Source organism: Mustela putorius, unplaced genomic scaffold (genome assembly GCF_011764305.1).
Source record: "Mustela putorius furo isolate JIRA1106 unplaced genomic scaffold, ASM1176430v1.1 tig00003869_pilon_pilon_pilon, whole genome shotgun sequence".
In the NCBI taxonomy this organism is placed as follows: Eukaryota; Metazoa; Chordata; class Mammalia; order Carnivora; family Mustelidae; genus Mustela; species Mustela putorius.
This window is the reverse complement of record NW_025422021.1, coordinates 31,235,017-31,262,955: the sequence shown is the minus strand read 5'-3', so window position 1 is coordinate 31,262,955 and position 27,939 is coordinate 31,235,017. Positions and strand designations below refer to the sequence as shown.

Below are 27,939 nucleotides of genomic sequence, written 5' to 3'. Positions count from 1 at the left end.
CGCCCTCCTTGACATAGGAGCTCAGAGGGTGTGCCCCCCCACACCTGAGCTTCTCCAGCGTCCAGTAGTGGGTGGCCCCATTCTTCTGGTCCTGGACCTCCACGGCCACAATGGTGCGGGGGAAGGGACGAGTCTCCCGGTCTTTGGCGGCCTCCGGGGGCAGCAGATCCGGTGGCAGCGGGGAGTAGAGAGTGTCTGTGAGGAGGACGAATTGGAACTGGACCTGCAGCAGGGGAGAGGGTGGCGGCCGTCAGCCCTTCAGTGGATGGAGGCCAGGCCCCAGAGCGCTTCCTTCCCACCTCTAGGCTGCACTGGAGCCTTCTGAACGGCAGCCGGAGAGAAAGCTGCTCCTGCTCCCCAGTGCTCCCTGAGCCTGAGGCCACAAGCCTGCCTGGGTCTGTCCCCAAGCCTCCCTACCCGTCCCCATTCTCAGGGCCCCAGGTCAGGGGTGGCAGCTGTGCCCTCCCCCGGGGGTGCAGGGATGCCCATCACTGGGTCCCCCCTCGTGCGTGTGGCCACGGCGAGCGGGCAGTGAGGCAGGAGCCCACCTTCTTCTTGAGCTCGACACTGATGGCATTGGCCTCCTTGAGGAAGATGGCGTTGCCCCACAGCAAGTCCCGCAGTGACGTGAACTGGTACCACTTCCACTTGCGGAAGGCCCAAAGCGCCAGCTCACACTCTCTCTCGGTCCACTGGACTGTGGGGAGAGGTGTGCACAATTGTTGCAAAAAGGCCACAATACCCGACTCTGGCCATGGCCCAGGGTTCTGTGTCTGGACCCCTAGTGTCACACTGACTGTTCCGGGAGCTCAGAAAGAAGGAAACCAGTGGGAAGGTCTGCCCCAGGGAATGGCCTGAAAGGCCCAATGGGCCCCAGAGAGGCCACCCAGAGCCAGAGCACTCGGAGAGGCCATCAAGCTCAGAGAGGGTCGTGGCAGCGCCCTTACAGACATGGGGGGCCCCCGGCAGGGGCAGGTGCCCATGGGAGGACGGCAGGAGGGCCAACCGGGGCTCAGCCTGACTCCCTGCCCTGGCTCACATGTCTCTGCCCCTCAGGCCCACAGAAGGAAGGACGCGGGGACACGGGGACGGGCCTGTCTGGGCTCCCAGCCTCGGCCCCTCTCACCCCGTGCCCCTGCCCTGAGGGAAGAAGCCTCATCAGATAAATAGCTCCACACAAGGGCATGCCAAGGTCACGTCTGCACAAAGGTACTGACCAGCTGACCGCGGGCCAAGCTGGACATGAACCCCGGGTCTTTTTCTGCTCCTTCTACCCCACCAGTGGCCCCCCTCGTGCCCACAGTGGCTGAGGTCAGCAGGTGGGCCCCTGGAGTTAACGCTCAGAAAGGGGGTCCTGAGGTGAGCAGCAGTGACCGGGTCCCGGATATGAGCGCAGCCTCATGCTGGCAGAATGAGAGAGCAGAAGCCGCACCCTGCCCATACCCACCTCGCCACCATCCAGGCTGTTCCCGCCGAGACTGGCCTGCGTGCCAGAGCCCAGCTGCCTCCCTGCCGCAGCCCAGCCCCTACTCCCCAATCCTGCTGCCATGGGCACCTCCCAGCGACAAGGAAGCCTCTGCTTAGGTTGGGCCAGGGGCCCCAGGGGAAAGGTATGGAGCAGCGTGGGGGCTCCTCTTGTCCAAGACCGCTCCCCAGCCCAAGGCCAACGCCCCATCCACTGAGAGCCTCTCACCTTCGTCCTCAGGCTCCTCCTCCTCCTCGTTCACCTCGGGGTAGTACCTGGAGTCCATCTGCCTCTGCAGGGCCTCCAGCTTGCTCTCGTAGTCCTGGCCACGGGAGAAGCCCTGTGGACCCATGCGGGGACCGGACCCTGTCCCTGCCCTCCCGCCTGGGCCTCCCTCTGTGGGCCCCAGGGCCTGCACCACAATGACGGCTGGCTGAGTGGGGACCCCGGCTCCCCACCCTGCCCATGGCCCAGGGCCCAGCAGCCGCCCTCACCAGCCTCTGCTGCTCTAGCAGGTACGTGGCCTCCTCCCGCTCCCGGCGGTACTGGTCCTCCAGCTCCTGGAGTCTGCAAGAGGGGGCTGGGGTGAGCACGCACAGGGGGATGAGCAGCAGGAGGGGCGCAGGGACCCTGGCCTGGGCCTCACCTCTGCTCCATCTCCTGCTTCATGTCAATGCCCTGCTTCTCCAGCAGCTCTCGCTGCGCGAAGGCCCAGTCCACGGGCTCGGCGGGCGTCTCCGCACAGGGCGTGCGCTCCCGCTCCTGCCTCGCCTGCTCAGGGTGGTTGAACCGGAACACGTGGCTCTTTCCCATGATGATGCGGTTTCCTGGGGGACAGAAGCCAGGTCGGCAATGCGGCGGGGGGCTGTGCCCTGGGGGTGGCTTCCAGAGAAGGGGGCAAGGAGGAGGAGGGGATAGTGGAGCACACGCGCTTCCTCCGGCTGGCCCACCCCGGGGCGCTACCGGGAGCCACCCCAGGTCCCCACTCTGGACCCGCCAGCCACCCGCCCCATGGCCCAGGACCTCGCTGTCTCCCCAAATCCACGTCCTCTGTGCCTCCCCATAGAGCAGCCAGGGATGTCTGCTAAATAGTCCTGGCACTTTTCCAACAGACAGTCCTTTCCCTATCCGACAGGGGCCACTGCCCTGGCCATCCTGACCCCGTACCCTGTCCGTGGACATTCCTCCACCCCCGGGGGCTGTGCTCAGGCCCCTCCTGCAGTGTGGGCTCAAGGGTCCTTCCCTGCCCACCTGCCTCCCCAGCTGCTGGAGCATGACAGGGGCCAGCGTGTGTGTGCCCAGGGCCCGCCAGAACAGATGTGTTCACTAGGCCAGCAGCATAGCCATACCTGACCGCAGGATACTGGGCTCCGTGACTTTCTTGCCATTGACATAAGTGTCTGCACCCTCACAGGGCTCCAGGGTCACCACGGCTATAGGACAGACAGGGGAAGGCTAAGAGGAAGACTGTGAGGGACTGTCATTCCGGGTGGTGGTGCCCTCTCTGACCACATGCGAGGCGAGGCTCATCCAGCCACCCAGGTGCGGCCCCCATCAGGCCTGTCCCCTCCCTGCTAGCTGCAAAGCCCAACAGCTGGCAGACAATACCTTGTTTGGGCCACACAGGAGGGCCGTACCTCCCACACAGATGAGGAAGGAGACGCCCGATGGAGGGGGCGCGTGTGCCCAAGTCAGAGAACCAGGGGGCCATCAGGGTCTCCAGGTGGGCACGGATAGGAAACAGTGGCTGGCCTGTCCCCAGGAGTCCCAGAAGCCCCCTGGAGCTTAGAGTCCACCCATCCAGAGGAGGGCAGGCTTTGGGGACAGCATTCTGGGAGAGCCAATGTCCCAACACTTAAGGCAATGACCCTGAAGTGTCCTGGTCACAGTGGGCTGCGGGCCAGACACTTGTCAGGGAGCACACCTGGTACTGGGGGAGCGTGGGGCCTGTGATGGCACAGGGACACAGCAAAGGCCTCCCCAAGAGGACCACGTCCAAGACAGGCAGTGGGGACAGAGGTGGGCAGGCCAGCTGGGTAGTGGACAGATGGCAGTCCAAGCCCAACAGAAAAGTGGGGTCTAGAAGTAGCTCTCCATACTAGATCTAGGCTCATTCCCACAGCTTACTATCCTCCTACCCAGGGAGACCCCCAGCCCACTCTGGGGGCGGGAAGGGGGCTCCTGGGTCCACAGCCCAGCACTCAGAGCCCCAGTTCCCTGGAACCACTTCCCCAGGGCCGAGATACCTTCACTGCCCCCTCGGGAGTCGCTCCGGAAGATGCAGTGCTCCTCCTTGATGAAATGCCCACTCAGGACAATGTCTTGTCGTCTCTCTGCATCCTCACGGCCCACTCTGCAGAGGAGGGGGGCGCAGTGAGCACTGGCCAGACCCAGTGCATCCAGGCCGCCATCCCCGGGCCCACTCCTGCCCCCCAACAGGGGAGCCTAGCTGGACTCCGTCGGGAAATGCCCAGGGTGCATGTGAGCAGGGCCGCAGGGGATGCCCCAGACATAGCCTGGCATGGAGAGCCCCGTGGCACAGAGTGGCCCCAGCCTTGTGTCCATGCTTGTTAGCGTGGGCAGACAGTAGCATTCCAGAAGACACCAGGCTCGGCAGCCCCTCTGTGGGAGAAGCCTGACTCCCACGAGCCCCACCTGGTTATCCCGTCCTTGATGTAGTACAAGAGGCACTCAGACATCAGTGGGTCCTCGTTCAGGTTGACCAGATGTGGTGTCTGGGGAGAGAGGAGCCCGATCACCTCTCCTGGGGAGGCATGGGGGCCCAGCACTGACCACCCACCTGACCTCTCTCTCCTCGGGGGCCAGACCACCACCAGCCCAAAGTTGCCTCATGGGGACACAAGTGTCCTCCCAGCCTGGCTTCCCTGAGGAGGGGCCCAGGTCTAAGGGTCTGGCTTCCCTGAGGAGGGGCCCGGGGAGCTCAGAACCTACGTGGGAGGCACTCAGGGGGAGCCCAGGGAGGTGCTGGGGGCTGGGGGTGGCCTTGGGTCTATAAGGTGCATGCTGGGTCCCGCAGGGACCAAGGCATCAGGCTCTGGGTCCGTTCCTCCACCCTAAAAGGGAGCTATGGGACTCCATTCAAACTGAAGCACCCAGGAGCTGAGAGCCCCAGTGATCTGTGAGTCCAGAAGGATTAGGGTGCTGCTGGGGAGGGATCTGACCTACAGGCCGAGGAGCAGAGGCTATGAAAAAAGTCCCTTCAAGCCCCCCCTAGCTCGGTACCCCCATCTGCCTGCCCCCCAGGTCAGGCCCCCTCCCATCTACGGGTGTACCCAAGTAGAGCAACCTGTCTGAGCACTGCCTCAGTTACTTGCCCCTTCCTGAGCAACCCCACATGCGTCACCCACTGGGGCTCTAGACATACTTCCTGAACTCAGGAATGCCACCCCACACCATGTCCCAGGCCGGGGTCCTGCAACCCGTGGAAGCTGGGACAGCTTTCTTGGCTTCCCACTGGGCACCTTAGAATAAGCAGCCTCCACACCAAGCTCCAAGTCCCCCAGTGCCCCACCACCAGTCTGCAGGACTGTGACCGTCCCCATGTTATCAGACACTGGGGACAACCATCCCAGCCACCCCTTCTCCTAAGCAACGAGAGCTGTGCTCGCCAGAGTCCCAAGATGCCCTCTAAGGAAGAGGTATCCTCAGATGCCCCCAGGGCAGTGCCCAGACCAAGGTCAACCAACCCAAGAGGGAATACTATTGCCTCTGCCACCAACGGCAAGCCTCCAGGGTGCAGATGTCCCGAGACCACCTGCCCCAACAGCTCTGTACACCAGCCCTAGGGTATGCCCTCCAGGAGGGGGCAGGGGCTGAGAGCCCAGGAACAGTCCATCCCAAGTGAAAACTACAGGCCGATTCCAAAGGGCTATGAAGCAGCCTATCTCCTACCCCCCAGCCTGCCCCAAGTGCAGAGCCTGCCCACACAGCCCCCTCCTGTCTCCGGGCCTTAGCTCCATGGCCTGGAGCTCACAGGGCAGAAGCAGCCTGAGGAGCCCAGCCCCACACCCAGGGAGTGGCCACCAGGCTGATGAATGGATCACCCAGCACGTGCACTTCCCTCCCATGTGTCTCCAGCGGCACGGAGGGCACTCCACATGCCTCTGGCTTCAGGTCCTGGCAACACAGAAGCCCTCTGTCCCAAACAACGCCTGGGGGGAAAGCCAGCCACAACAAAGCTGCTCTAGGGCAGGCAGGACCAGAGAGCAGAGCTCCGGTCAGAGTAGGCTGTCACCACCTCCTTGGAGGCTTCCCAACTTGAAACTTGGCTCCTAAGAGGTCTAAGGGTCTGGCAATCTCTGGGGGAATGGGGGTCCTGGGTCCTAGAATTATCAAAGAGACTTTTCCCCAAATGCTCATGCTACAGCCATCTGAACTGCCAAAGGGGTTGGCGCTTGGCTCCACATGAGGCCCCACTGACAGCGCCAGATCTGCAGAGCCAGCTGGGACGGGAGAGGAAGAGTCCCAGCTGCGGCAGCTGGGACCCCAATCTGGCTGAGCTCCAAGAGGGCAGTGCCGCCCACCGTCCTGGCTAGCACAGGCTCCGGAAGGTCTGCATCCCCCGTCCTTCCAGTGGCACCCTCCTGGGCTGAGCGGGGGTGGGTCCCAACCCTGGCCTGTCCGAGTTAGGACCGCACCCCAGAACTAGAACGGGCACTTACCTTTTTGGGAGAGAACACCCCCAGGGTGCCGCCGTCCTCCCTCATGGCCACGCCCATCTCCGCCAGCAGGGCTTCCCTGAAGGAACAGTGTCTGATTCAGCCTGAGCCTCGAAGCTGCAGGAGCCTCACTCCCAACTGACCCATCGGCTGAGCAGGAGCTGGTGAGGCTCTGGCCCTTTGGCCCAGGGGCACACCATTGGTCCATGATTGCCTGGAGAAAACTGTCACCTGACTAGGGATCAGGTCAATGGGACCATCAGCGATGGGGGCGTCAGGGGGAGTCTCTGATGAGAGGACACGAGCCTGTCCCCCACTGGGACACAGCCACCCCCAGGAGCAAGAGCCCAGGGCTGGGTGCTGGAGTCCTCAGTTTCCCCACTGCCCACCTCTCCATCCGGATGGCTTCCGTGCGCCGCAGCTTCTCCTCCCATGTCTCATTGAGCTCCGCGATAATCTTCTCTGTCTCCTGGGCAGTGGGACAGAGCAGAGTGAGGCTGGGGGTCTGGAGTGGGAGCAGACAGAGGCCCGGCTGCCAGGCAAAGGTCTGCAGGGCACCGGGGCCCCAATTCCCAGGTCTGTCTAGCCAGCACAATGCCTTAAATGCCAAGGGCCGAAGGACTAATGTATCCACAGACACAAGTCTCTTCTGCGGACACAGCCAGACAATAAAGAAAAAAGGCAAAATAAACCTGGAGAAAAAGAAACACATATACATGTAAGGACCCTGAGAGACATGTAGGACACTGAGACACACATGGGGCCACAGGGAGACACACAGGACATTGAGAGACATGTGGGGACACAGAGAGACACACAGGACACTGACAGATGTGTGGGACACTGAGAGACACTCAGAGACACAGAGAGACACAGGGGACACTGAGACTGGTTCTGAGGCCCAGATGTCCCTTGGCCACTGCCGGGACGCAGACGACAAGCACTTCCAACATCAGCCCCAGCTCCTGGTTTCCTTCCCAGCCCCACACCCCAGGGGGTCCTGCACCCCAGGGTCCCCCACACACCCGGCACCCCCCACCAAGCTGCAGTCCAGCCTCTGTGTGTCTGCCTACTAAGTCAGCCCCAGTCCCGTACAGCCCAGCACCCCACAGTCATTTGCTAAAGGAATGACAAGCCCCTCGACTAAAAGCCAGCCGGACCCCCGCAGGGCCACACGCGTCAGCACAGAGCACAGGGAGGGAGCATGGAAGCCCCTGGGACCCATCTGCCCTTTTCAGCACATGCAGCCTCTTGGTGCTGGATGGCAGACCCACATGGGCTCTGCTCCGGTCCGCCCAGCCCACTGTGCCTCCAGGCAAGCCTACCCCGCGCTGTCAGCACACCCCTTCAGGGATCCCAGGCCCCTCAGGAAGGGACACTGCCCCCTCCCACCCCCCGCTGACCACGCCCTCACCTTCAGCCTCTCTATGGCCTCCTCACTGCCCGGGGCAAACAAGAGGCGCTCGTGCAGGCTGGACACGGAGGCGGCACGGCTTGACAGGGCCGAGAGCGAGGACGAGGGGCTCATGCCCACCAGGGCGTTGGTCACTGTGGAGAGATTGTCAGGGGCTGGACTCAACTCCGCCCCGCCACGGTTACGGTTATTGTTCTCAAGGTCGGACATGTCTACGGGAGGAAGGGGAGGGGAGGGTGGGCAGACATACGGGAGGGAGAAAAAAGAAAGACCAAGTTGGGAAAAAGCCAGAGGTGGGTGAAGAGAGGCAGGAAACAGAAAGCAGCAGCAGGTGCAGCCAGGGGCCCAGCGCTGGACAAGCACATGCGGGGCTGCCGCCGCCTCCCCACCGGAGGACCCAGCCCCCAGAGCCCTCCCAGCATCCCGGCGGCAGCAGGGAACCCCCTCGAGCTCCTCTCTACCTCCCCACCCTGCCCAGACCGGTGGCCTTCTAGCAGTCTCTGCACACCCACTGGGTCTCCTTCCCTTGGCTGTCGCTGCCCTGTGGCCCTCCTGCACCCAGGGCCCTGACACTTGGCCTCATCCTCTCTGCGATGAATGCCCCCGCCCCGTACCCATCACCTGCCTGGCCCGCCATGTGGCCCTGAGCTTTGGGGACCATGCTGCGCTAGCTGTCTGGCCCCACTGAACACAGGGATTGGCCCCAAGGACACCTTGGAGGAGAGGTGCACTGTGGGACCCCGAAAGGGCCCCTGCTCCTCCACCCTGGAGAGCCTGCCCTGGCTGCCCCAGGGTTCCATCCCCCCCAAGACCTGGGACTTGGGGTTAGGACAACCCCCGGCAGAAGCAGGCACGCAGCAGAGCAGCGGCAAACGTAGGACAGCACGGGGCGCTAGGGAGAACGAAGGTGTCCTGTGCCCCTGGGTCAGGGAGGCCCCAAACCACAGGCCCATGCCACAGGGAACCTGACCCAAGGCCAGAGGTACACAGGCTGGGAGGCCCTGGCAGCATTCTCATTCGGCACTTCTGAGGGAAGGGGCTATGTGGTGTGGGGGGCCCGAGGGAGTCTGGAGCTGGGAGCCAGGGGGCAGACCCGGCCTCCTGAGGCCCCCCAGGGCTCCCCGCCCTCAGGCACTAGCTACCAGGCTGAGCTTCCCAGGACTCTGGGAGAACAGGCTAGGCTCAGCCACTGAGGCCTCCCTGTGGCCTTGGTTTCCTGTACAGACATGGGCTGAGCCAGGAGCCTAGGTGCACCAGGCAGGGTGCCCGCATCTACCAAGAGACCTATTGCCCAGCCCCTGAAAGGGGGAATGGCAGAGGAGGGCCGGGCAGCTGCCTCCCCGCCGTGCTGCCCTACACCCCGCGGAGCAGGGACAGAAGCAGGGAAGCAGGGAGCAGCAAGGGGGATACACACATTTGGGTCCTCCGGGCACAGTGTTGGCTACGGGGAGGGGAGGCATGGGGGAGGGAGGAGAGACAGAGAAACAGAAGAACAGGTTTGTCTCCAGAGGGCCTGAGGCCCACCTATCGCAGGCCAGGCACCAGGCTGGGCGGCGGGGGTCTTCGGCGGACACCCAGGGACCGCGGCCTCCCCAGCACCCCCAGTACACCAATGTGGCTTCCAGGGAAACCATCTGCGGCCTGCTTGGGCCAGCACCAGACCCAAACCATGCTGTCCACCCCGGCCGAGGCCAAAACCACAGCCTCCCCCCCGAGGTGGCTTGCCCAGGGACTCAGAGCTGGGCTGGGATTCAGGTCCACGCAATGAGGGCAGCCGGACTGGCCCCAGCCAGCCAACGGGTGGCTGTCCCGAGGCAGGAGGCCACCTCGGCCTGCCTGCCCTGCCCAGGACAGGCGGCCCAGACACTCACTGTCGGTGATGTCCCCGAGACCCTGGGCATACAGCAGGTCCCGCAGCCGCGTCACCTCGTCCTTCAGCTCACGGATTAGCTTGTTGTTCGGGTCCTCATTGATGACGGCATTACAGCGGATCTGTTTGGCCCGGTCGGCATACCTGGATGGCCAAGGGAGCTGTGGGCTGTGCCCGTGGCCGGCAGGCCCAAGGGGGCCCAGAGCCCTGCCCAGAGCAGAGCCATGGTGGGGAGGACCTCAGCAGCTGGGGCCCAGGGGCTGGACACAGAGCAGGTCACCCCACCTGGAGCCAGTGGGGCCATTGGCCAGAGCCCTACAGGGGGGTCACCTAGCCCTGCCCCACATTTGGCGGGACTGAGTCACCAGGAAGAGCAGGGATGGAGGGTACCTCTCTGTGAGGCGGAGCCTTCGCACCTGGACCTGTTCTCCCCGGGGCACACCCCTTCATCCTTTTACAGTTGGTGGCATGTGACCCAGTCGGCTGAGCAGCCTCCTTCAGGGCCAGTGCCTAAGCTGCCCGCCCTGCTGTCAGAGGGACCCTTGGAACACACCCTTGCGCCTTTGCTCCTTAAAGACCTGGTTTGGTACATGGTCCTGGGCCCTCGGACCCACGGGTGGTGGGAAGGGAACAGGCCCATGAAGACCCAGGTGCCCCCAGTAGCCATTGGAGCCTCAAGGAGCCCCAGATGAGGTGACCCTCCCCCCCCGAAGTGGTGCCTCTGACTCAGGGAGAGAGGGATCCATGCCCTCCGGAGCCAGGCCAGTCCAGGGCCCACTCATTCCAGAACACACCTCAGTGTGCTCAGGGTCTCGTCGTAGTTGATGTCTGCGGGGCTCAGGGCCGCAACCATCGCCGTCCTTGAGTTCCCGCCTGTGGAAAGAAGGCCAGGTCAGGGGGGGTCCTCTCTCCCCCGTCCACTCCTACCTTTACAGCTGGGGAAGCCAAGGCCCAGATGGGTAAACCAAGCCATGGTCCACTGTGTGAACAGGGGATCTGGCCTGCACCACGGCAGAGGGGAGCCCAGTCATTTTTCTCCTAGAGTGTGCTTTTCTCACATTTGTGGCTACTTCACAACAGCCAGGCCCCCTCCCCATAACAAGGGGGGACTGGGGCGACTTTACAGCATTTCCTGCAACATCGGGATAATTTCTTTAGAAAAATAATTTTTTTAAAGATTTTATTTATTTACTTGACAGACAGAGATCACAAGTAGGCAGAGAGGTAGGCAGAGAGAGAGAGAGAGGGAAGCAGGCTCCCTGCTGAGCAGAGAACCCGATGCAGGACTCGATCCTAGGACCCTGAGATCATGACCTGAGCAGAAGGCAGCGGCTTAACCCACTGAGCCACCCAGCTGCCCCAATTTCTTTAGAAATTTAACATTCATTTCAATTCCAGATGCAACAATTTCTTTCATTTTTATCTTTCTCGTTTGGAATATTTTTTTAAATATTTCATGTCCGAGTCCTGGCCCAGGGTGGCACGGAGCCTGGTGTCCGGTAGTGCACTGCGTGAGGAATGGACGTTTCAGCTTCAGCTCTAAGGCTGATGGATCACTCGAAGGCTCAGAATGTGGGGAGCCCTGGGCAGGGGCTGCGGGCTGGTCAGCAGCCAGGGCTCCCCTCAGGGACGTGTGTCCTGGGAGCCATGTTCCCAGGGTGTGGCCCCCACACAAACTGCGAGGTGACAGTGTGAAGGGCTTGGGGTGCAATGCCACAAGGGGTGTCAGACTGGACTGCACAGGGGGGTTCCCCCTGCCCTACCCTGGAGCTGGGCCTGGTTGTGGCCCTTGGCAGAAGGGTCCATCCGGTCCACGTCCCCAGTGAAGAACCACATTCCTAAGACATTCCCATCCACCCTTAGGGGGTCCCCGGGAGCCTCCAGGAGGCCTGACATGGCATCCATCACTAGCCTGAGCAGAGATCAGTCAAGCTGGTTCTGGGGTGCTGGGTCAGCCAGCTAGGGCTCCTATACCGCGGCCACGAAGCTGAGGAAGGCTATAGGGCCCACCTGGTCTGCCTTACGCTCACCAGGTCAGTCCAAGACTCAGTTTACCTTCCTGGGCGTCAGCCTCCCAAACTGTGAACATAGCCAGGGAGGACCCCCAAGGTTATTTTTAGGAGGAAAGGGATCAGTATTGGGATCCTTCAGGCTCCATCTCCCTATCTGTGTCTTAGGGGCTCAGAACTCAGGGAGACAGGGTGACAGATGCCACCATCCAAAAACCCAGCAAGCAAGCAGGGCTCCCAGAATCACTGAGTCCCAGCAAGGAGTAGCACTTGGTCTGGGTGTCACAGGCTTGAAACAGGAGCCCCAACATAGGTGTATGTGTTCTCTGGGCCATCCTGCTTCCCCGCACTTGCTCTCGTTGGCCCTTTGCTGGCCACCAGCCCTGGCCCTCCAGAAGGATCCCCCAGGTTTGCCTCAACCTAGGCCCAGAAAGAGGGAGAGGCCTCCTGCTGATCAGCACCCCTTCTTGGGAGGGAAGGCAGGACAATGGCTCAGGGCAGAAGTTAGAACCCTAGGGAGAGGTGAACCCAAAGAGTCCTCACCCAGGTTTTCTCGGAGGAGCCAGGTCAGCACAGAATCTCTGTATGGAATAAAATCTGTCTTCTTCTTTTTCTTGTTCTGTGGGAAAAGAACATTCCAGGTCAACCCTGAGCCCACTGGAGGGGAACGGAGATGGAGGGGGCAAAGCCAAGGGTCTGTGGGGTGGGTCCCCAAAGCCAAAGGCTGCTGTGGAGGGCAGGGCTAGGCCAGTCCTCAAGGCCTCTCCCTACCTGCCCCATACGGTGCTACCCCCAGCCGCCCACACTCAGGGCCAGAACCAGACTTGCTGTCCCATCCCCTCAGGTTCTCCCTAGCCCATCCCATCACACATCTGGGCCACACAGCCGGACAGAGCTGCCTTCCCTCCACTCTGTCAGAAGAACAGACCCGAGCCCATCGCCCCCTCCTCAAACAGCACTGTTGGTTCTGCTGACTAAAAAGAAAAGGTCCCACCTCACCTCTCTCTATCCACATGGAACTCCCCTTCCCTCCGCTGCAGTCCAGGCACAGACTCCTTCATTAGAACCTGCTCCCCCACCTCTCCCCTCAGGATGAAGCAGCCTCTGCTGGCTGCTAGGAACCATTGCTCCTTACAGACACGACTAATGGACTAACCGAAGGGTCCACTGATCATGGATACTCAGGTTCCAGTGGTGCCTAGTTCTTGTGGAGTTGCTTAAAAGTATTTGTTGAGCACCCGCAGGGGCCAGCAGACATGGCGCCTGCCCCCCAGACTCCCCACCCAGGGCGACGCACATAGGGGCTTCCATGAGGGCTGAGTCACTTCTCTGGGCAGAAGCTCTTCCGTCATTGTTCCTCAGGATGATTTCCAATGGGCGCTCCCTTGGCTCTCAGAGAACATAACTTGTGAAAGCTCCTGAGACAAGAGGTCAGGATGGCTTCCCGAAATCCTGCGCTGGCTTCGCTGTCGGTGGGGCCTGAGTGTCCCTCTCCTCACAGCTCCTCAGGACTGACGGACGGCCTTTTTCTCTCCATTGACACTTGGTGGGTGAAAACTGTACTTCTATGTGACCTTTGGGTTACTTCATTCCCGAGGCTCAATCCTCTGCCACATCTGTCATAGTCCTTGTTTCCACAGTAAATGCCCCACAATCACGCAGTCCCTTCCGCGATGACCAGGAGTCACCTTCATTTCCACTGCTCTGTCCATGCACCATCAGTGTTGTTCAGTCATGCTCCTGCCCCTCCCAGAACTAGCCGCTGCTCTCCCTTCTCCTCTGCCTTCCCAGCCTCTGTCACCTCATACCCAGATTTTTGAGACACTGACTTCCATTCTCCTGACCACCACACCAGGCCACCTGGGTCCCCATTCTCCAGGCAACAGCCTGAGCAGCACATGCCAGATTAGATCAGACTGTGAGTGGTGCTGGAAACCCCTCCGCTGCTCCCCATCCAACCACAGTCAGCTAGTTCCTGACAATGGATCAGGCCCCTGTCCTTCTCTGGCCTCATCATCTACATGCCTCCATGCTCCCTGCTCTAGGCCCTGAGCCTCAAAACCTTTCACATTCAATCCTGAAGAAGTTTCTACTGCAACTCCTCCCACAGCACTTCACACAGTTCCCACAGTGCCTCACATGTTCTTTCACAGTCCCTTCCTCCCTCACGCAGTTCCCCACAGCACCCTGCACAGTTTCAGGTCCACCATACAATTCTGCACCATTTGTCACACAATGCCTCCCACAGTTCATGACACAGTTCCTCTTTCTTGGTTCCTTATATCGTTCTTTGCATAGTTCCACCTAGATCCTCACAAAGATCTCTGAGTTCCTCGCATAGTTCCACTCTATTCCTTATAGTTCCTGACATAGTCTTTCACAGTTCTTCACACATTTCCCCAAAGGGCTCCTCGCAGCTCCTAACATAGATCCCCCTCAAAGTCACTCACATAATTCTGTTTTTTAAAGAGTTCCCTACACAGTCCTGAGGCAGCTCCTGACACTTCCACCCATAATCCCACAATCCCTCATAATTCCTAAAAACGTCCTCAGCACTTTCACACTGTCCCCACACCATTTTGCATTCTTCCTCTCACAGTTCCACATAGTTTCTCACAATTCATACAGTTCCCAACAGTTCCTCAGTTCCTCATCTAGTTTCTCACACTTGCCCCACATTTCCTCACACAGACTTTACACAATTCCTCACACAGTTCCTCACAATTCTTCCCGTTTCACACACAGTACTGCACAACTCTATATACAGTTCCACATGGTTTCTCAAACAGCTCTTCTCACAGTTCCTTACATGGTTCCTCATAGAGTTCCTCTCAGATCCTCACATAATTCCTCTTAGTTCCTGACATAATCCTTCACACCACCCCTAACACATTTCCACGCATACTTCCCACACAGTTCTTCAAACGGTTCTTCACACAATTCTTCACAGTTCCTCAGTTTCCTCACATAGCTACTCACTTAGTTTCCCCATAACATTCCACATGTTTCCTTACACAGTGCACACAGAGTTCCTCACAATTCTTCATACAGTCTACATCTATTTCCTTACAGTTCCTCACAATTCCTCACAGTTCTCCACAGGAGTCACCTGGTGCTTTACATGGTTTTCATCTCAGATCCTCTCATAGTTCCTCACCCAGCTCCCCCACACAATTTTTTCCTCTCACAGTTCCACAAAGTCCACATACAATTCCTCACTATTCTTCACAGTTTCTCACCCAGTTCCACACACTTTCTCATAGTTCATACCGTTCTTCACAATTACCAACAGTCCACACAGTGCCACAAACAGTTCCACACAGATATTTTCACACAAATCCTACACAATTTTCCACACACTTTCACACAGATTCCCTCAAAGTTTCTTACACTTTTCCACACAAATCCCTGACATAGTCCATTACACAGTTCTGCATGCATTTCCCCAGAAAGTTTCTCACAGTTCCTCACATTCCTTTTCCCACTGACTATGTGGGAAGTGTGTGTGTATAACTGTGCCAGGAACAGTGTGAAGAACTGCACTGAGACTGTGTGGGGAACTCTGTAAGTAACTGAGAAGAACTGTGTGAGGGACTGCGCACTGTCCCTCACATAGTTTTCCATATAGCTCCCTCACAACTCCCATACTTCCCCCACACCATTTCACATATTTCCTCTCACAGTTCCACAATTTCTCACAGGGTTCACATATGTTTCCTCATAATTCTCCACATAGTTCCCCACACAGTTCTACCCAGTTCCTCATACTTCCCCACAAATTTCCCCCTATCGGTCCAGAGTTCGTCACAGTTCTCCAAAAATTTCCTCAAAAGTCAATCACACAATTCCCACACAGTCCACCCACATAGTTTCACACACTTGTTACAGTTCTGCAAAGTGCCTCACGATTCTTTACACAGAGTTCCTCTCACAAATTCCTCACATAGTTTCTCCCACAGTTCCTTACAATTCTTCATGGAAATCCTCAGAATCATGCAGTTCCTCATGTATTTCCTCAAACTATTCCTCATAGTTCCTCAAACTGTTCCCCATACAGTTACCCCACATAGTTTCTTCATAGTTTCCCACTCAGTTCCTCACAGCTACATACAATTCACCACAGTTCCCTCAAACAGTTTCACACACTTCGTCTCACAGTTCCACACAATTTTACACAGTTCCCTACACACTTCGTAACACACTTCCACAGAAAGTTGCCTCATACTGTTCTCACACAGTTTCTTTTTGGTCCTCGAAGAGTTCCTCTCATTTTCTCACAGTTCTTGACACATTTCTTCGCAGTTCCTCCTAGTACCTCAGTTTGCCATACAGTTTATCTCATAGTTCCTCACAGTTCCCACAGGTTCCTCACTGAGTTCCTCATAAAATTCCACACAGTTCTCTCTATACACTTCCTCACATAATCCTTCACAATTCCTTTCATAAGTCACCAGTATTTCATACAGTTCCACATAGAACTCCTCCAAATTCACAGATACAGTTCCCCACACTGTTTCACATACTTCCTTTCCCATTTCAGTTCCATTCAGTGGTTCCTCACACATTCCACACAGTTCCTCACAATACTTGATACAATGCCAGACCTCTTGCATGGTTCCCCCTACTAGTACCTCACACTTGCCCTAGACAGTTCCCCACACAGCTCCTCACATAGTCACTCTTTGTTGCTCACAGGTCCATACACAGTTCCTCAAGGTTCTCCCCACTCACAATTACCACATATTTTCCCACACCATTCCAACTATTTCCTATACCTCCACAGGTGCTCACAATTCTTCACATGTTTCCTGCCTGGTTCTCCACACAGTTCCGCAGTTCCTCACAGTTCCCACACACAATTCCCACAGAATCTCATACACTTCCTCTCACATTCCCTCAGAGTTCCTCACATAATCTTCACAAGGTTCCTCACAGTTCCCACACAGTTCCTTGGTTTCCTCACACAGTTACCCATTTAGCTCCCCATACCATTCTCCATAGTTCCTCAAACAGTCCACACAATTACTCATAGTTCTTCATACACTTTCATATGCATTTTGTCACAGTTACAATTCTTCACAGAGTGCCATATGCAATTCCAATTTTCTGTGGTCCCCAATACAGTCCTTTACAGTTCCATGTGCATTTTACCCATTTCTCACACTTCCTCACATCCCTTACACAGTCCTATGCACAGTATTTCACAGTTGCCCACGTAGTTCCTCACAATTCTTCATACAATTCCCACATTTGTCCCAACCCATTTCAGATACTTCCTCTCACAGTTCCTCAGTTTTCAGAGTTTCTTACACAATACTTCATAATTCCTCACACTGTTCACAATTCCACACACATTTCCCATAGTTTCTCACAAAATCATTCACATAGTTCCTCACAAATACTCACACTGTTCCTACAGATAGTTCCTCTCAGATCCTTGCTTAGTTCCTCCCGTATTTCCTCACAGTTCCTAACACCTTTCCTCATACAATTCCCCACATAGTTGGTCACACTCTTCCTCTCATTTCCTTACATAATTCCTCATGCTTCCCCACATGGTTCCTCACATTTCTTCCCACGCAATTCCTTACATAAATCAACATTTTTCCATTTCAGCACTCTCACATTGGGCTTTCCAACTACATGGCACAGCTGAGTACCCCTCTACCCGGGTGGCTCTTCCCCACTCCTCAGGTCTTAGCCCTAAAGCTAGCTGTCCTATAAAGCTTATGTGGCCATACTGACTAAAGGCTACCTTGTGTATGGGTCATGCTCACAGTCCATTTTTTTTCTTTGTGAGATTTATACCAATTCATAATTCTGTTTCTATGTCTATCATCTATGTCGCCCATCGTGCTGTGGTCCCTGCAGGGCTGTGTTGTTCTAATACACAGCTTCGCTCAGAGTTGGGCTCACTGTGTTTGTCTGCTAGGTGCACAAACAAAAGGTACTTTTACTGCCAAGACCTTTGCAGAACTAGGACTAAAGGCACTCCTTGCTTCTAGACCCCAGTGCAATGGCTGAAGACTCCTCCCCCTAAAACTGAAGAAAGCAGCTTACCTTATTGGGCCCAGAGTCCTGGAAAAGAAAGATAGAATCTGAGAACCTGGAGTGAGGCTGGGGACCCAGGGTGTGTGGGGAGGGAAGGACGAGTGGGCTCCAGAGAGCAAAGGAACCCACTAGGTGAGCCAAGTCACCATGAGAGCCTGCGAAAGGCCCATCACTCACCACCTGGCCATCGCTGGCCACCCTGGTCCTGACAGGCCAAACAACAGAGCGATCTCTCAGTCTGCTGTTACCCAGCAGCTCTTCCCTCACCCCAAACTATTTAAGAAAAAGGTTGGGGCCTTGTAAGAATTGTCCTTCTCTGGACAAAAGCCTAGGTGTCTTGGTGAATGGCCAGTACTGGTGGGGAAATTTCGACACCATCTGTAGCCTAGGGACACACACCCTTCACATCTCCGAGATTTCCCTTGAACCCCAGGCACCCTGATAGAGATAGCACTTGGCACAGGTATGAGAAGCTCCCAGCATCCTTCCAGAAGGAAGGACAGGGAGCCACAACCCATCCCATCCGCCCAGTTCTAGAAACCCAAAGGTAGCTCACCATTTCAGCCAGAGCAGAGATCACCTTCCCCAGCGTGGTCAAGGACTTATTGATGTTGGCTCCCTCCTGTGTGGGGAGAATACAGTCAGGACATCAGGAAGCCTCAGGACCCTCTCGCTCCAGAGTGATCCCCTGGGGCCTCATGCCATGAGACAAGGGGCTAAGGCTGCCAAGCCCTGACTGTTCATCCAGGACTCCTTGGAGCACAGGGGGCTCTGGCAAGAAGCCAGGCAAAGGCCCACCCTGGCCAGGGGAGTACACTTGCCCTGCTTCTTCCAGGCTCCCTGGGGGTCCTCGTAACATCTCACACTAGCCCTGGGACCCAGCTGGTACAATTTCCAGAACCTCTTCCCACCCACAATTTGGGTATTGTGGCACCAAAGGGAGGCTGGAACATGAAGGCTCTCCTTCCTGACACTGAAGACTGCTTTGACAAGAGACTGTCTGCCTCACAGCCTGTGTTCTGGAACAAAAGCCACACACCGATACCCAAGGCACTGTGAGGGCCCGCGAAAGGCCCAGCTTTCCTGCTGGGGTCTCTGTCCTTGTTGGCCCCTAGCCAGTGTGCCGGGCGCAGCCCTCTGACTCCTGGCCTCCTCACACCTCCTCCTGTGCCCCCTGCTCTCCCTGCCCGGGCTCGCCCTGTAACGGGGTGGCCCCAACCCCTTCCAGCCCGAAGACGAGCCCTCCTGCCAAGCCCATCCCAGAGCAAGCCAGCCTCAAAGACATGGCTGCCAGGTGAGCGAGGTGCAGGGTCACAGACACGCCAGTCCAGCCCCTACCTTGAGACGCGTGCCCTTGGCTCCTGTGGAGTCGGCCCGCTCACTCCCGGCCAGGTCCACCAGGCTGATCTTGCTCACCTGAAACAGCAACTGTGTCAGCTGCAGAAGAGGCCACAAGGCCACTGTGGGGACATGGCCAAGCCCTTCCCTGGGCCTGATGGTCTCTGACCCTGCACTTTCCCTCCCTTCACAGCTTGTCCGAGGCTCTGCCTGAGGTCAAAGCCCACATCCCTGAGAGGCTGTGCACCCCTGGCCCCTAAAATGTCTGCTGCTGCCGCTGTGCTGCTCTCAGCACACAGGGTGCTCTTCATCTGTCGGCACGGAATTCCCCACAGAGCTCCCCAGGGGGTCCTGTCACCTGTTTCCACAGATGGGCTCATTGTCTATGGTGGGATCCGAATCCAATTCCAGAGCCCCAGCGGCTCAGCTGCCTCACAGGGGCATAGTTGGCTGGTCCAGTGACCGGGCGGTGTTGGGGAGGAAGCGACACTGCCACGGCCTGGGCTATGCTGCCACATGGGTTCCAGAAAAACCCAGGCTCTCCCGATCTATGGCCACTGCAGATGCAGACAGGATTTGCCCAGACTTTAAAAGCCAGATACCCTCTTGGTGCCCAGAGCCCATGCTGGGTGGCAGGGGGTGGGAGGGTGTCACAGCAGGTGGCCCCCAGCCCAGTCCACCCTGTTCCAGTTCCACACTCTGGTCCCACTGGGCCATCGTGACTCTCTGCAAGGAGGGCACCAGGCTGAGGTGACCCTGGCATGACTGGGGCCTAAGTGGGGCTAACTTCTCCCAGATGCCCTGCAGTCCCTGGGGTACTGCCAGTCAGGAGAGGACTGGGACACCCCCAGGAGAAGGCCTGGACCGTGGGTCAGGGGAGATAACACGGAGAAAACCTGACACCCAGAAACAGAGCCACCAAGGGACAGGAAGAAGCTGTGAGCCAGCCAGGCTGCCCCTTCGGGAACACAGAGACCACATGTCTGGACAAGGTGTCTGTCCGGGGCCACCACGCAGGCCAAGATGTGTGGGAAAGGCATCTGTAGCCGCAAGCGGGGTGGCGCCGGCCAGCACAGCCTCAGCTTTGTGCCTATGGATGCCAGGGCCCCCGCTCCCGCCCGTTGGTCAGGCCCCACGGTCACCCCCGTGACAGGCGCTCATCCCACCCATGGCCCCTGGCCCTCAAGGGCCGCCAGCACCCACTGCGGCGCAGCTCTGGGGCCGGCCCTCCTGGGCCCCCGTCCTCACCACAACTACCAGGCAGGAGGCGGACTGGGGTAGATGCTGGGTGGGGCCCAACGTCGAGATAAGGTGGCCTTGCAGGCCTAGCCACCAGGCTGGCAGTTGTGAGGGCCTGGCACCCAGCGTGGGGGACGGCGGTTGCCCTGGCCTCCTCGTTCTGCCTGACGGGACTGACCCCCGCCCCCTGCCCAGACGGCTGCCATCTGCCAAGGCCACACTCACTTTCTCCGTGGTGATGTCGGTCTCTGCGTCGTGGCGCTTCTGGGTGAAAATGATGTTGAAGACCGCGTGGGAGCGGCTGCTGGTTTCATTCATGTTTGTGGCTGCCACGGTCCTGGGGGGAACAGAAGCCACACAGGGTTACCTGTCATCCCGTGGTAGGGAGTGAGAGTGGCTGATGACCCAGCTGGGCCTGCTCCCCTTGGCTCCCCGGGTTGCCCTGCCCAGCCACATGCTGGCGCTGCCTCTTATCACTGCACGAGCAGGGCCCCACCCACCTGGCCACCAGTAGCAGCCAGATGCTGTTGACAGGGGCTCCAGAGAGCCCAGACAACCCTCACACAATACAGAAAAGCCCCACCCAAGAGGGAAAGAAGGCGCCCATCTCTGTCCCAGTCTGGGGAGGGCCAGAAGCAGGCCCCGGGGGCAGAGCCCAAGGCAGCCTGTGGGGAGTCGAGGAGCTGCGCCCCATGCTGCTGAGGTGTGGAGACCATAGGGCGTCCACTGGACCAAGCTCACCATCTGAAAGTCCCCAGCAGGGAGAGGCCTCTTCAGAACAGCGCACTCACAGGGCCGCGATGGCTAGAGGCCCCTCACCCTCCTGGAGGCCCCGGGCAGCAGAGAGGGGAACTGGGCCATGACTGCGGGGCAGACCCCCAGCACAGTGAAGCCAGGGAGACAGACGGCCTGTGCCCTGCGATGCCTTCCCTTCGGCCCTTTGCTGAGAGCCTCTACCCTGTGCCCTATTTGGAGAGCCATTCGCCCTCGGAGAATGCAAGATTGGCCCTCCTGACCATGGAGTCTGACAGGGCAGCTGCCCATGGGGAGAGCCCCTGGGGAGCCACCACAGATGACACCAGTGCCCCCCAGGGAGCAAACCAACACCCCACCCCCAGAGGAACAGTACTTGCATAGGGGACAGGGTGGGGATCTGGAGACCCCTCCCAGGCTGGCATGTGCCCTCCGTGGCCTCAGGCCCCCGGGGCCCACCCCGCCATGGTAGAGAAGGGGGAGGTCTTGGACAGACCAAGAGGTGCCCCAGGGACCAGGCCTTCCACAGGGGCATGCAGCAGCAGGCACCGGGAGGACAGACCAGCCACCCGGCACACACCTGGCCTTGTTCCCTGAGTCCATGAGGTCCTGGATGTCATTGTAAGAGGTGACGGCCAGCTTGGAGAGGTCCTCCACATACGGCCCCAGCAGTGGGTGCTCCCTCACGCGCAGGTTGCCCTTGTTCTTGGGATTCAGGAGGTCGCGGACGCGCTCACAGTAAATCTCCATGTAGCTGACCTGCAGGGCAGAGACATTCCCTCAGGGACCCCCAGGCAGGGAGCTGGGGGCGTGGGGGCCACCAGCAGGGAACCATCCCCCAAGGTGGGGATACAGGGTTGTCATCAGGGACTCTTAAGATAGGGGTACGGGGCCACCTGCTGGGTAGGGGGAGGCATGCAAAGGACCCCCAGCCCATGTGAGTGCAGGAGCTGGGCTGTCAGCCCATCCGCTCCAGCTGGCCTCCCCCTCCTGCTCACCCCCCATCCTGGGGGCCCGTCCAGTGGGAACACTCCAAGGGCACTGCGGCCACAGCAGAACCAGGCTATGCAGCGCGGAGACACCTGTCCTCACACCTGGCACAGAGCGCTACTTAATCAACACTCACTGAGCAGGGGACCACCTGGACCACCTCCCCCTCCGTGCTGGAGTCACAGACACTCAGGGAGCCCTACCTCCACGGAGTAGGACATGTTGTCATTGGTTGTGTCGTTGATTCGGGAGAACAGGTCCTCACAGAGCTGCGGGGCGGAGGACACAGCGTCAGACGATGGGGACAATGGGGCTGTTCTTACAGGCCTGCCCCCAGGTGCTGCCCCCAGGTGCTGGGGGCAGCCCGAGCTCTCCAGGCCTCTCCTGCTCCCCAGTAGTCCATCTCAAATGCACTGAGAAGGCCTGCACCCTAAGAGCAGCTGTCTTCTGCTTAAGTCCTGGAGTCCTTTTGGATGATATCCGATCCTTTCCCACTTTCTGCGTGCCGTCCTTGTCTACACTGGGTGGGCAAGGGTGTCTTATGCTATAGACTACCTGGCATTCTCCCCTGCCCAGGCCAGGTCAAGTGCTAACCAGCACAGATCCAGAAGCCTGCCCAGGGGAACTGGTGGGGTGGAGGCCCGGGTCCCAGCAGTACTGAGGCATCTGTCTCAGCCTTAAGTTACCCAAAGGCCCCGCCTCATCCAAGCATCTCTCTCTGCCCAGACGACTAGGCCTCACAGAGCCCTGCGCTAGGGTCTAGGGCTCCAGCCTCTTCAGGGAAGCTCTGCCCCTTGCTGCTCCACCATGCCCTCTGCCCTCCTGGTTTACCTTCCCTCCTGGATCCTGTCCTCCTGTGGCTACTCTCCCAGGGCACCCTGCTGGGTCCTTCCGCCTCAGTGGGTGCAGACCCATCTGGTTTGCCCTTATGAGGCCCTGTGCCACCTTCCCTGACCCCTGCGTGCCTGTGGGATGATGCCCTGCTGGTCCTTCTCCTGCTTGCCCATCATGGTGTAGGACTTGCCGGCCCCGGTCTGCCCGTAGGCGAATATGCACACATTGTAGCCCTCGAAGGCGTGCTGCAGCATCTCCTCTCCGATGTCCCGATATACCTGCTTCTGGGAGGCGTAGTTGATGTCCTCGGGCTGGAAGACAGGAGGCCACACAGCTGTAGGAGGCCGGATGCACCCCTGTACCCCCACCCCTGCACACTCCCTGCACAGGGGTCCTAACCCTGCCCAGCAGGGTGCACTCCCCGGGGAAGGGGCTGGAAGGCGCTGGCCAGAGGGCATTTCTGCAGAGTGAATGGGCTGTACCAGGGTCAGAGGCAGGAACAGGAGACAGAATGCTCAAAATGAAGGCATGGCCAGCAGCCTTGGGACTGGGAGGGCGGGACGGAAGGCCCAGGGAGCCCAGGGACCGGGCTACCATGTGGAATGCTCTCCTAACAGGACTGCTTTACGCAGGTCCCAGGGAGTTACCCTAACAACGCATGTCACCACTGAGGGTGACCTTCCACATACAACTTGGGAAAGTAGCCCCCTCCCCGCCCCGCCCTGGGTCTCAAACCTGTCCCTCCTTCCCCTGCCCCAGCGGCAGCCCTGTTTAAAGACACAGACATCTCAGAGAGGTCAGGGGACAGGTCAAACATCCACACAGCTGTAGCCCACCCCCCACGTCCCGCGAACCCCAGCCCTGGGCTTACCGAGGTGTGTGACCAGTAGGAATAGTCGAAGCTGAAGCTTTTGGGGTCTCCCTTGGGCTGTTTGGGGTTAATGATGGCTGCAGAGGGGGACAGGCATGGCAGTTAACCCTCTGCTGGGGGGACAGGCCATCAGCATGTGGTATATACCCCCCAGACAGGTACCCCAAGAGAGGGAGGCCTCTGGCCCAGACAAGCCAGTCCACCAGGGGGACAGGACCAGGGCTCCAATTCCAGTCAGACAGGCCATGTGTGCCTCTTTCCTCCGTCAGGTGGACCCTGCTGCCCATATATGCCTCCTCATGGCACCCAGATGGGTTCCTTCCTGCAGACGCTGGGTCAGCGGGAGACCCCACAGCCCACCTCCATGCCTCGGTCCAGCCCTTCTCCCCACCCCACCCCTCTGCTCTGCACACACGCGTCCGAGACACACACAGAGGCTGGAGACCATGGGCAAGGTCGAGCTCTTCTCCCTGTGTGGCTCATTACTGCGTGGCTCATCCGTGCACCACGGGATTCCATTGCAGGTCACACAGCTGGGCCCTCCTGCCCCATGCTGCTGGTGCCTTGTGGGCCTGCTCTCACGGGCTTCCCTGGTACCATCTTCTGCAGGGTCCCTGCCCCCAGTGAGTGGCACATGATGCTGGCCAGAGGTACCACACCCAGAATGTCATTTCTTCAAGCCAGGAAAGAAGCCACAAAAGTATGGTGGTGCCATCAGCCACCAGCTGTGCCGACCACAGAAACTGGCAGGCCCCCACCCCAGGCTGCTTTGCCCCAGGCCGGCATGGAACCCCACTCCAGTGTTTCCCATGTTCCAGAGCCACAGGCCACATGCATCTGGGGGTCAGGCAGGAGCCACCGAGGCCCCTAACCCCATCAGGCCACCCACCCACTGCCTGCTGGGCCACCATCCAAACCTGCAACTGCCCTATAGGCAGGCCTCGCAGCCATTTGCTTGGCCGGAGTGCCCCACTCCCGGCACGGGCTTTGCCTATAACCTGTCCCCAGGGATGACTCAGTTTTGGGCCCCAGACCCCAGGTTTGAGGAGTTCTGGGAGATCACCCAGCACATTTGGGAAACAAGCAGATGGAGCAGGTGACTGACCGTCACAGTGCTGTCCTTGGAGCCAAGCGTAGCTCACATCCATGCTGCCTCCAGGAGCAAGGCCGAGGACAGAAAGCCGCCCTGCTTTCAATTCCTGAGGGGACCTGGGGACGCAGCCACTGGAACCCCAAGCACAGATCATGCCAGCGCCAAGGAAACAACAATCACAACACCTCCTAACCCAAGCCCGGGCCAGGCCCCCGATGGCCCTCCACCCTGTCCAGCCTGCTTCCCTTTGTCCCGTGTGACCCTTGCCCGGTTCTGGGTGCCAACCTCGCTCTGACCGTGTCCTGGGGGAGTTTGCCATGTACCTCTCCTGGACTGCGGGCTCCCTGCGGCGGTGGTGGAGGGCTCCCAGGAACAGAGCACAGCTGTGCTCAATACCGAGTGACTGGGGACAGCCAACAGTGAGGGACAAAGGGCAGGAGCTGGCCACAGGAGAGTCGGCCACGAGGACCATCAGGCAGAGGTCTTCCGGCACTCAAGACTGCCTGTCACCTCTCCCCATTCCCTCCTGGGGGGTCCCATGGGCTCTTGGGACCTTTACAGATGGGATGTGAGCTCCAGATGCAGTGAGACTGGAAGCCAGGATCCACCTGGGCCCGGCTCCTCACCTCCAAACCCTCGCCAGGCACGCTGAGACAGGGCTGCTCTGCTAGAGCAAGGCCCTCCCTTCAGGGGCTTGAGTTTCTCCTTGTGTGGCACTAAGGAGGAGGAAGGGTCCTCCTGGGGCGTGCTCCTGCCAGGCCAGGGCGGTGGTGGGGGGGGGGCTGGGCAGGGCCCCTCCAGAGAGTGCACAATAGAGGGCACACAAGGGACAGGCACCTGCCAGGGATGGAGATGTGGCTGGTGGGGGCCCCAGGTTGGACAGGGAAGGGAGGCAGGGAGGGACTGATGGAAGCCAGTGTGTGCACGTGCGAGAATGTCAGTGTGTGCACGAGAGTGTGTGTGCATGTGAGTGTGTGAGAGAGCATGTGTGCATGTGTACACACATGCGTGTGTGCATGTGAGTGGTGCACATGTGTACATGTATGCACATGTGTGCATGTGAGAGCATGTTGCGCATGTGTGTGCACACACAAGAGTGTGTGTGTGCATGTGTGTTCATGTAAGCCCACACACGGGCGAGCTGGTTTACCAGATGCCCACCATGGCACACTCGCTGGACTGGGGAGACGGCTCACTGCAACAGACCAGACAGAACACTACTGGGCTCTCAGGGAACAGAGAGTCCAAACCCTGGGAGCCAGCATTCCTCATGCACAGGAGCACTCACCTCCTCCCCTCTCCCAACCCACTGGGACAAGCTCCCTCCACCAGATGTGACTCCCAGTGCCCCCCCCATCACTGCACCCCTTCTTAATGCTGCAAGACACTGCCTTTGTCCCTGCTGGTCTGGCTCCATTGGGCACTGATGTGTGTGTTGCCTGCCTCCCCACTGGTGTGTCACCCAAGGGCACTAAGAGCCTCAGTTCTGCTGCCCTGGGGTTCCAGAGGGCAGCCTCCTAAGGCCCGTGCCCAGCAAATGTTTACTGATGACGTGAAGGGGCCTCATGTCCACCCTGCTCTTCCCATGCAGCCACACATGATGACACACATCACAGAGCCTTGGTCTCCCCATCCATGCCTCGGGAACTGTCCTCATCCATGCCGGACGACGGGGACAACACACACAGCCACCACTGCGACTCTGTGAGCAGGACACCCACTATAATTCTAAGGGAGAAGAATTCTAAGGGAGCAATTCCAGGGGAGAAGATGGCTCCGGGCTGTGTAGCCCTCCCTGGATGGGGCTGGCAGGAGAGACAGGCAACTGCCCCCTGAGCTGAGGCTGGTGCCCCAGCTCCCGGCCTCCAGGGCTCCTCTGTGAACACCGTGAACAGGCCTGCAGTGGTGCCACCACCGAGCTCCCTTCTGTGGCCTTCCATTCCCAGGCTCACTCTATCTGAAGCCTAGAACATTCTAGAACAGTGACAGCAAATAGAGGCTTAGATGAGTTAGGCGTTTCCAACACCTGGGTCTGTGCGAGGGCTGCTGATTGACAAGGGCCTTTGGGAGAAAGACCCCTAGAGCAGAGGAGAAGGGTCTGGAATGTTCCAGAATGGTGGTCACTGCCTGAAATCACACTGGGACCAGTTTGCCAGGATCCAAGAGGAGGGCTGGAGGCAGGAAGGCCAGGCTGAGCATGGGCCTGTGGAGCCTGGTTGGGCTGGGGGCAGGCCCTGGATGTATTGGCCCTGTGGCCTTGGTCTGTCCCCTCTGCTCCAGAGGCACTGTCCTGGGTGAGGAGTGTCCTCCCCAAATTCACATCCACTGGGAACCCCAGCACGTGACCTTCTTTGGACATACAGTCCTGGCAGATGAGATTAGTAATGATGAGATCGTGCTGATTAGGGCGGTCTGTATATAAAAAGTAGGGTCCACCAGAGATAGACAGACAGACATGCACAGGGAAAAGCCCACGTGAGGACAGAGGCCAGCCCAGGCCTGTTGCAGCCGCCACAAGCAGAAGACAGGTCAGAAGCACATTCTCTCAGAGTCTCAGAGGTAACCAAACCTATGGACACCTTGGCAAAATCACTTCTGTCTCCGTTCATCTGTCCCCGGAAACGGACTTCCCCCCAGTGCAGAGGGCCTCGGGGTGCTGGCTGGCCCATGGGGGACACAGGAGGCAGGAGACGCAGGCCCAGCCTTGCCTACAGGGCCTCAGCGGTGCAGCGGCGGAAAGACCCCCATCCAGAGTCTTCCTCTGTGGGACCAGAAGGACTCAGAAGACGGGAAACCTTGCCAGATGTCCCCACGTCTGCTGTCTTGCACAGTGGGAACGTGGGGAGACACACAGGAGTCTGCACCCCTCGGTAACCTCCACTGGCCTGCCAAGGGGCGGACAGAAGCGTTTGCCATGCAGTTTGCCTGGCTCACAAAACCAGCGGATCTGGCCCATTCAAGGGAAGGGCATTGTTCATTCAGGTGATAAACACAGGAGGACAAAGGATGTTTAGCAGTGAATGTTTCTAATGTGTATGTGTCAGCATGGCTTCGAGAGGCCCATTCAGGGAACTGGCATCTCTGTGAGCACCTGGATCTGAGATCCAAGAACTGTGTCAACATCCCAGGGGGTGGATCGGGGAAGGCAGGATGGCCTCCCACCCTGACACTCACGGCCTGGCACGGGGCCCTGACGAGCCAGTGCGTGGCCAGAATGGCCACGCGGTCCGCTCCCCGGAGTCTCCGTATTGCTGGGCAAGTGCTCCCTGCTGAAAACACGGGCTGGCCCTAAGGCCTTGCATAGCCTCCACAAAGAGCAGCATCCCCACCCCT

The 27,939-nt window shown here is 58.9% G+C and overlaps 1 protein-coding gene across 25 annotated transcripts in view; it reads right to left on the bottom strand.

The window, feature by feature from the left end:
• KIF1A (kinesin family member 1A) overlaps window positions 1–27,939 on the bottom strand; it is a 91,212-nt gene that overhangs the window by 37,972 nt on the left and 25,301 nt on the right. For 10 of the 25 annotated variants that reach the window (XM_013051873.2, XM_045066638.1, XM_045066640.1 and 7 more), the window contains exons 3-24: window positions 23,514–23,590; window positions 22,774–22,953; window positions 22,012–22,077; window positions 21,399–21,577; window positions 20,291–20,402; window positions 18,827–18,904; window positions 18,045–18,110; window positions 17,498–17,515; window positions 11,981–12,056; window positions 10,223–10,301; window positions 9,430–9,572; window positions 7,559–7,692; window positions 6,534–6,613; window positions 6,148–6,223; window positions 4,121–4,200; window positions 3,712–3,818; window positions 2,815–2,898; window positions 2,112–2,292; window positions 1,960–2,032; window positions 1,694–1,787; window positions 549–697; window positions 45–223 (exon numbers count right to left, since the gene is read on the bottom strand). In XM_013051873.2, coding sequence (XP_012907327.2) covers window positions 45–223; window positions 549–697; window positions 1,694–1,787; window positions 1,960–2,032; window positions 2,112–2,292; window positions 2,815–2,898; window positions 3,712–3,818; window positions 4,121–4,200; window positions 6,148–6,223; window positions 6,534–6,613; window positions 7,559–7,692; window positions 9,430–9,572; window positions 10,223–10,301; window positions 11,981–12,056; window positions 17,498–17,515; window positions 18,045–18,110; window positions 18,827–18,904; window positions 20,291–20,402; window positions 21,399–21,577; window positions 22,012–22,077; window positions 22,774–22,953; window positions 23,514–23,590 — 2,311 coding nt within the window. Of the gene's footprint in view, window positions 1–44; window positions 224–548; window positions 698–1,693; window positions 1,788–1,959; window positions 2,033–2,111; window positions 2,293–2,814; window positions 2,899–3,711; window positions 3,819–4,120; window positions 4,201–6,147; window positions 6,224–6,533; window positions 6,614–7,558; window positions 7,771–8,972; window positions 9,000–9,429; window positions 9,573–10,222; window positions 10,302–11,980; window positions 12,057–17,497; window positions 17,516–18,044; window positions 18,111–18,826; window positions 18,905–20,290; window positions 20,403–21,398; window positions 21,578–22,011; window positions 22,078–22,773; window positions 22,954–23,513; window positions 23,591–27,939 lie in introns of all 25 variants that reach the window. The other 15 variants (XM_013051867.2, XM_013051868.2, XM_013051870.2 and 12 more) reach the window with 2 other exon arrangements.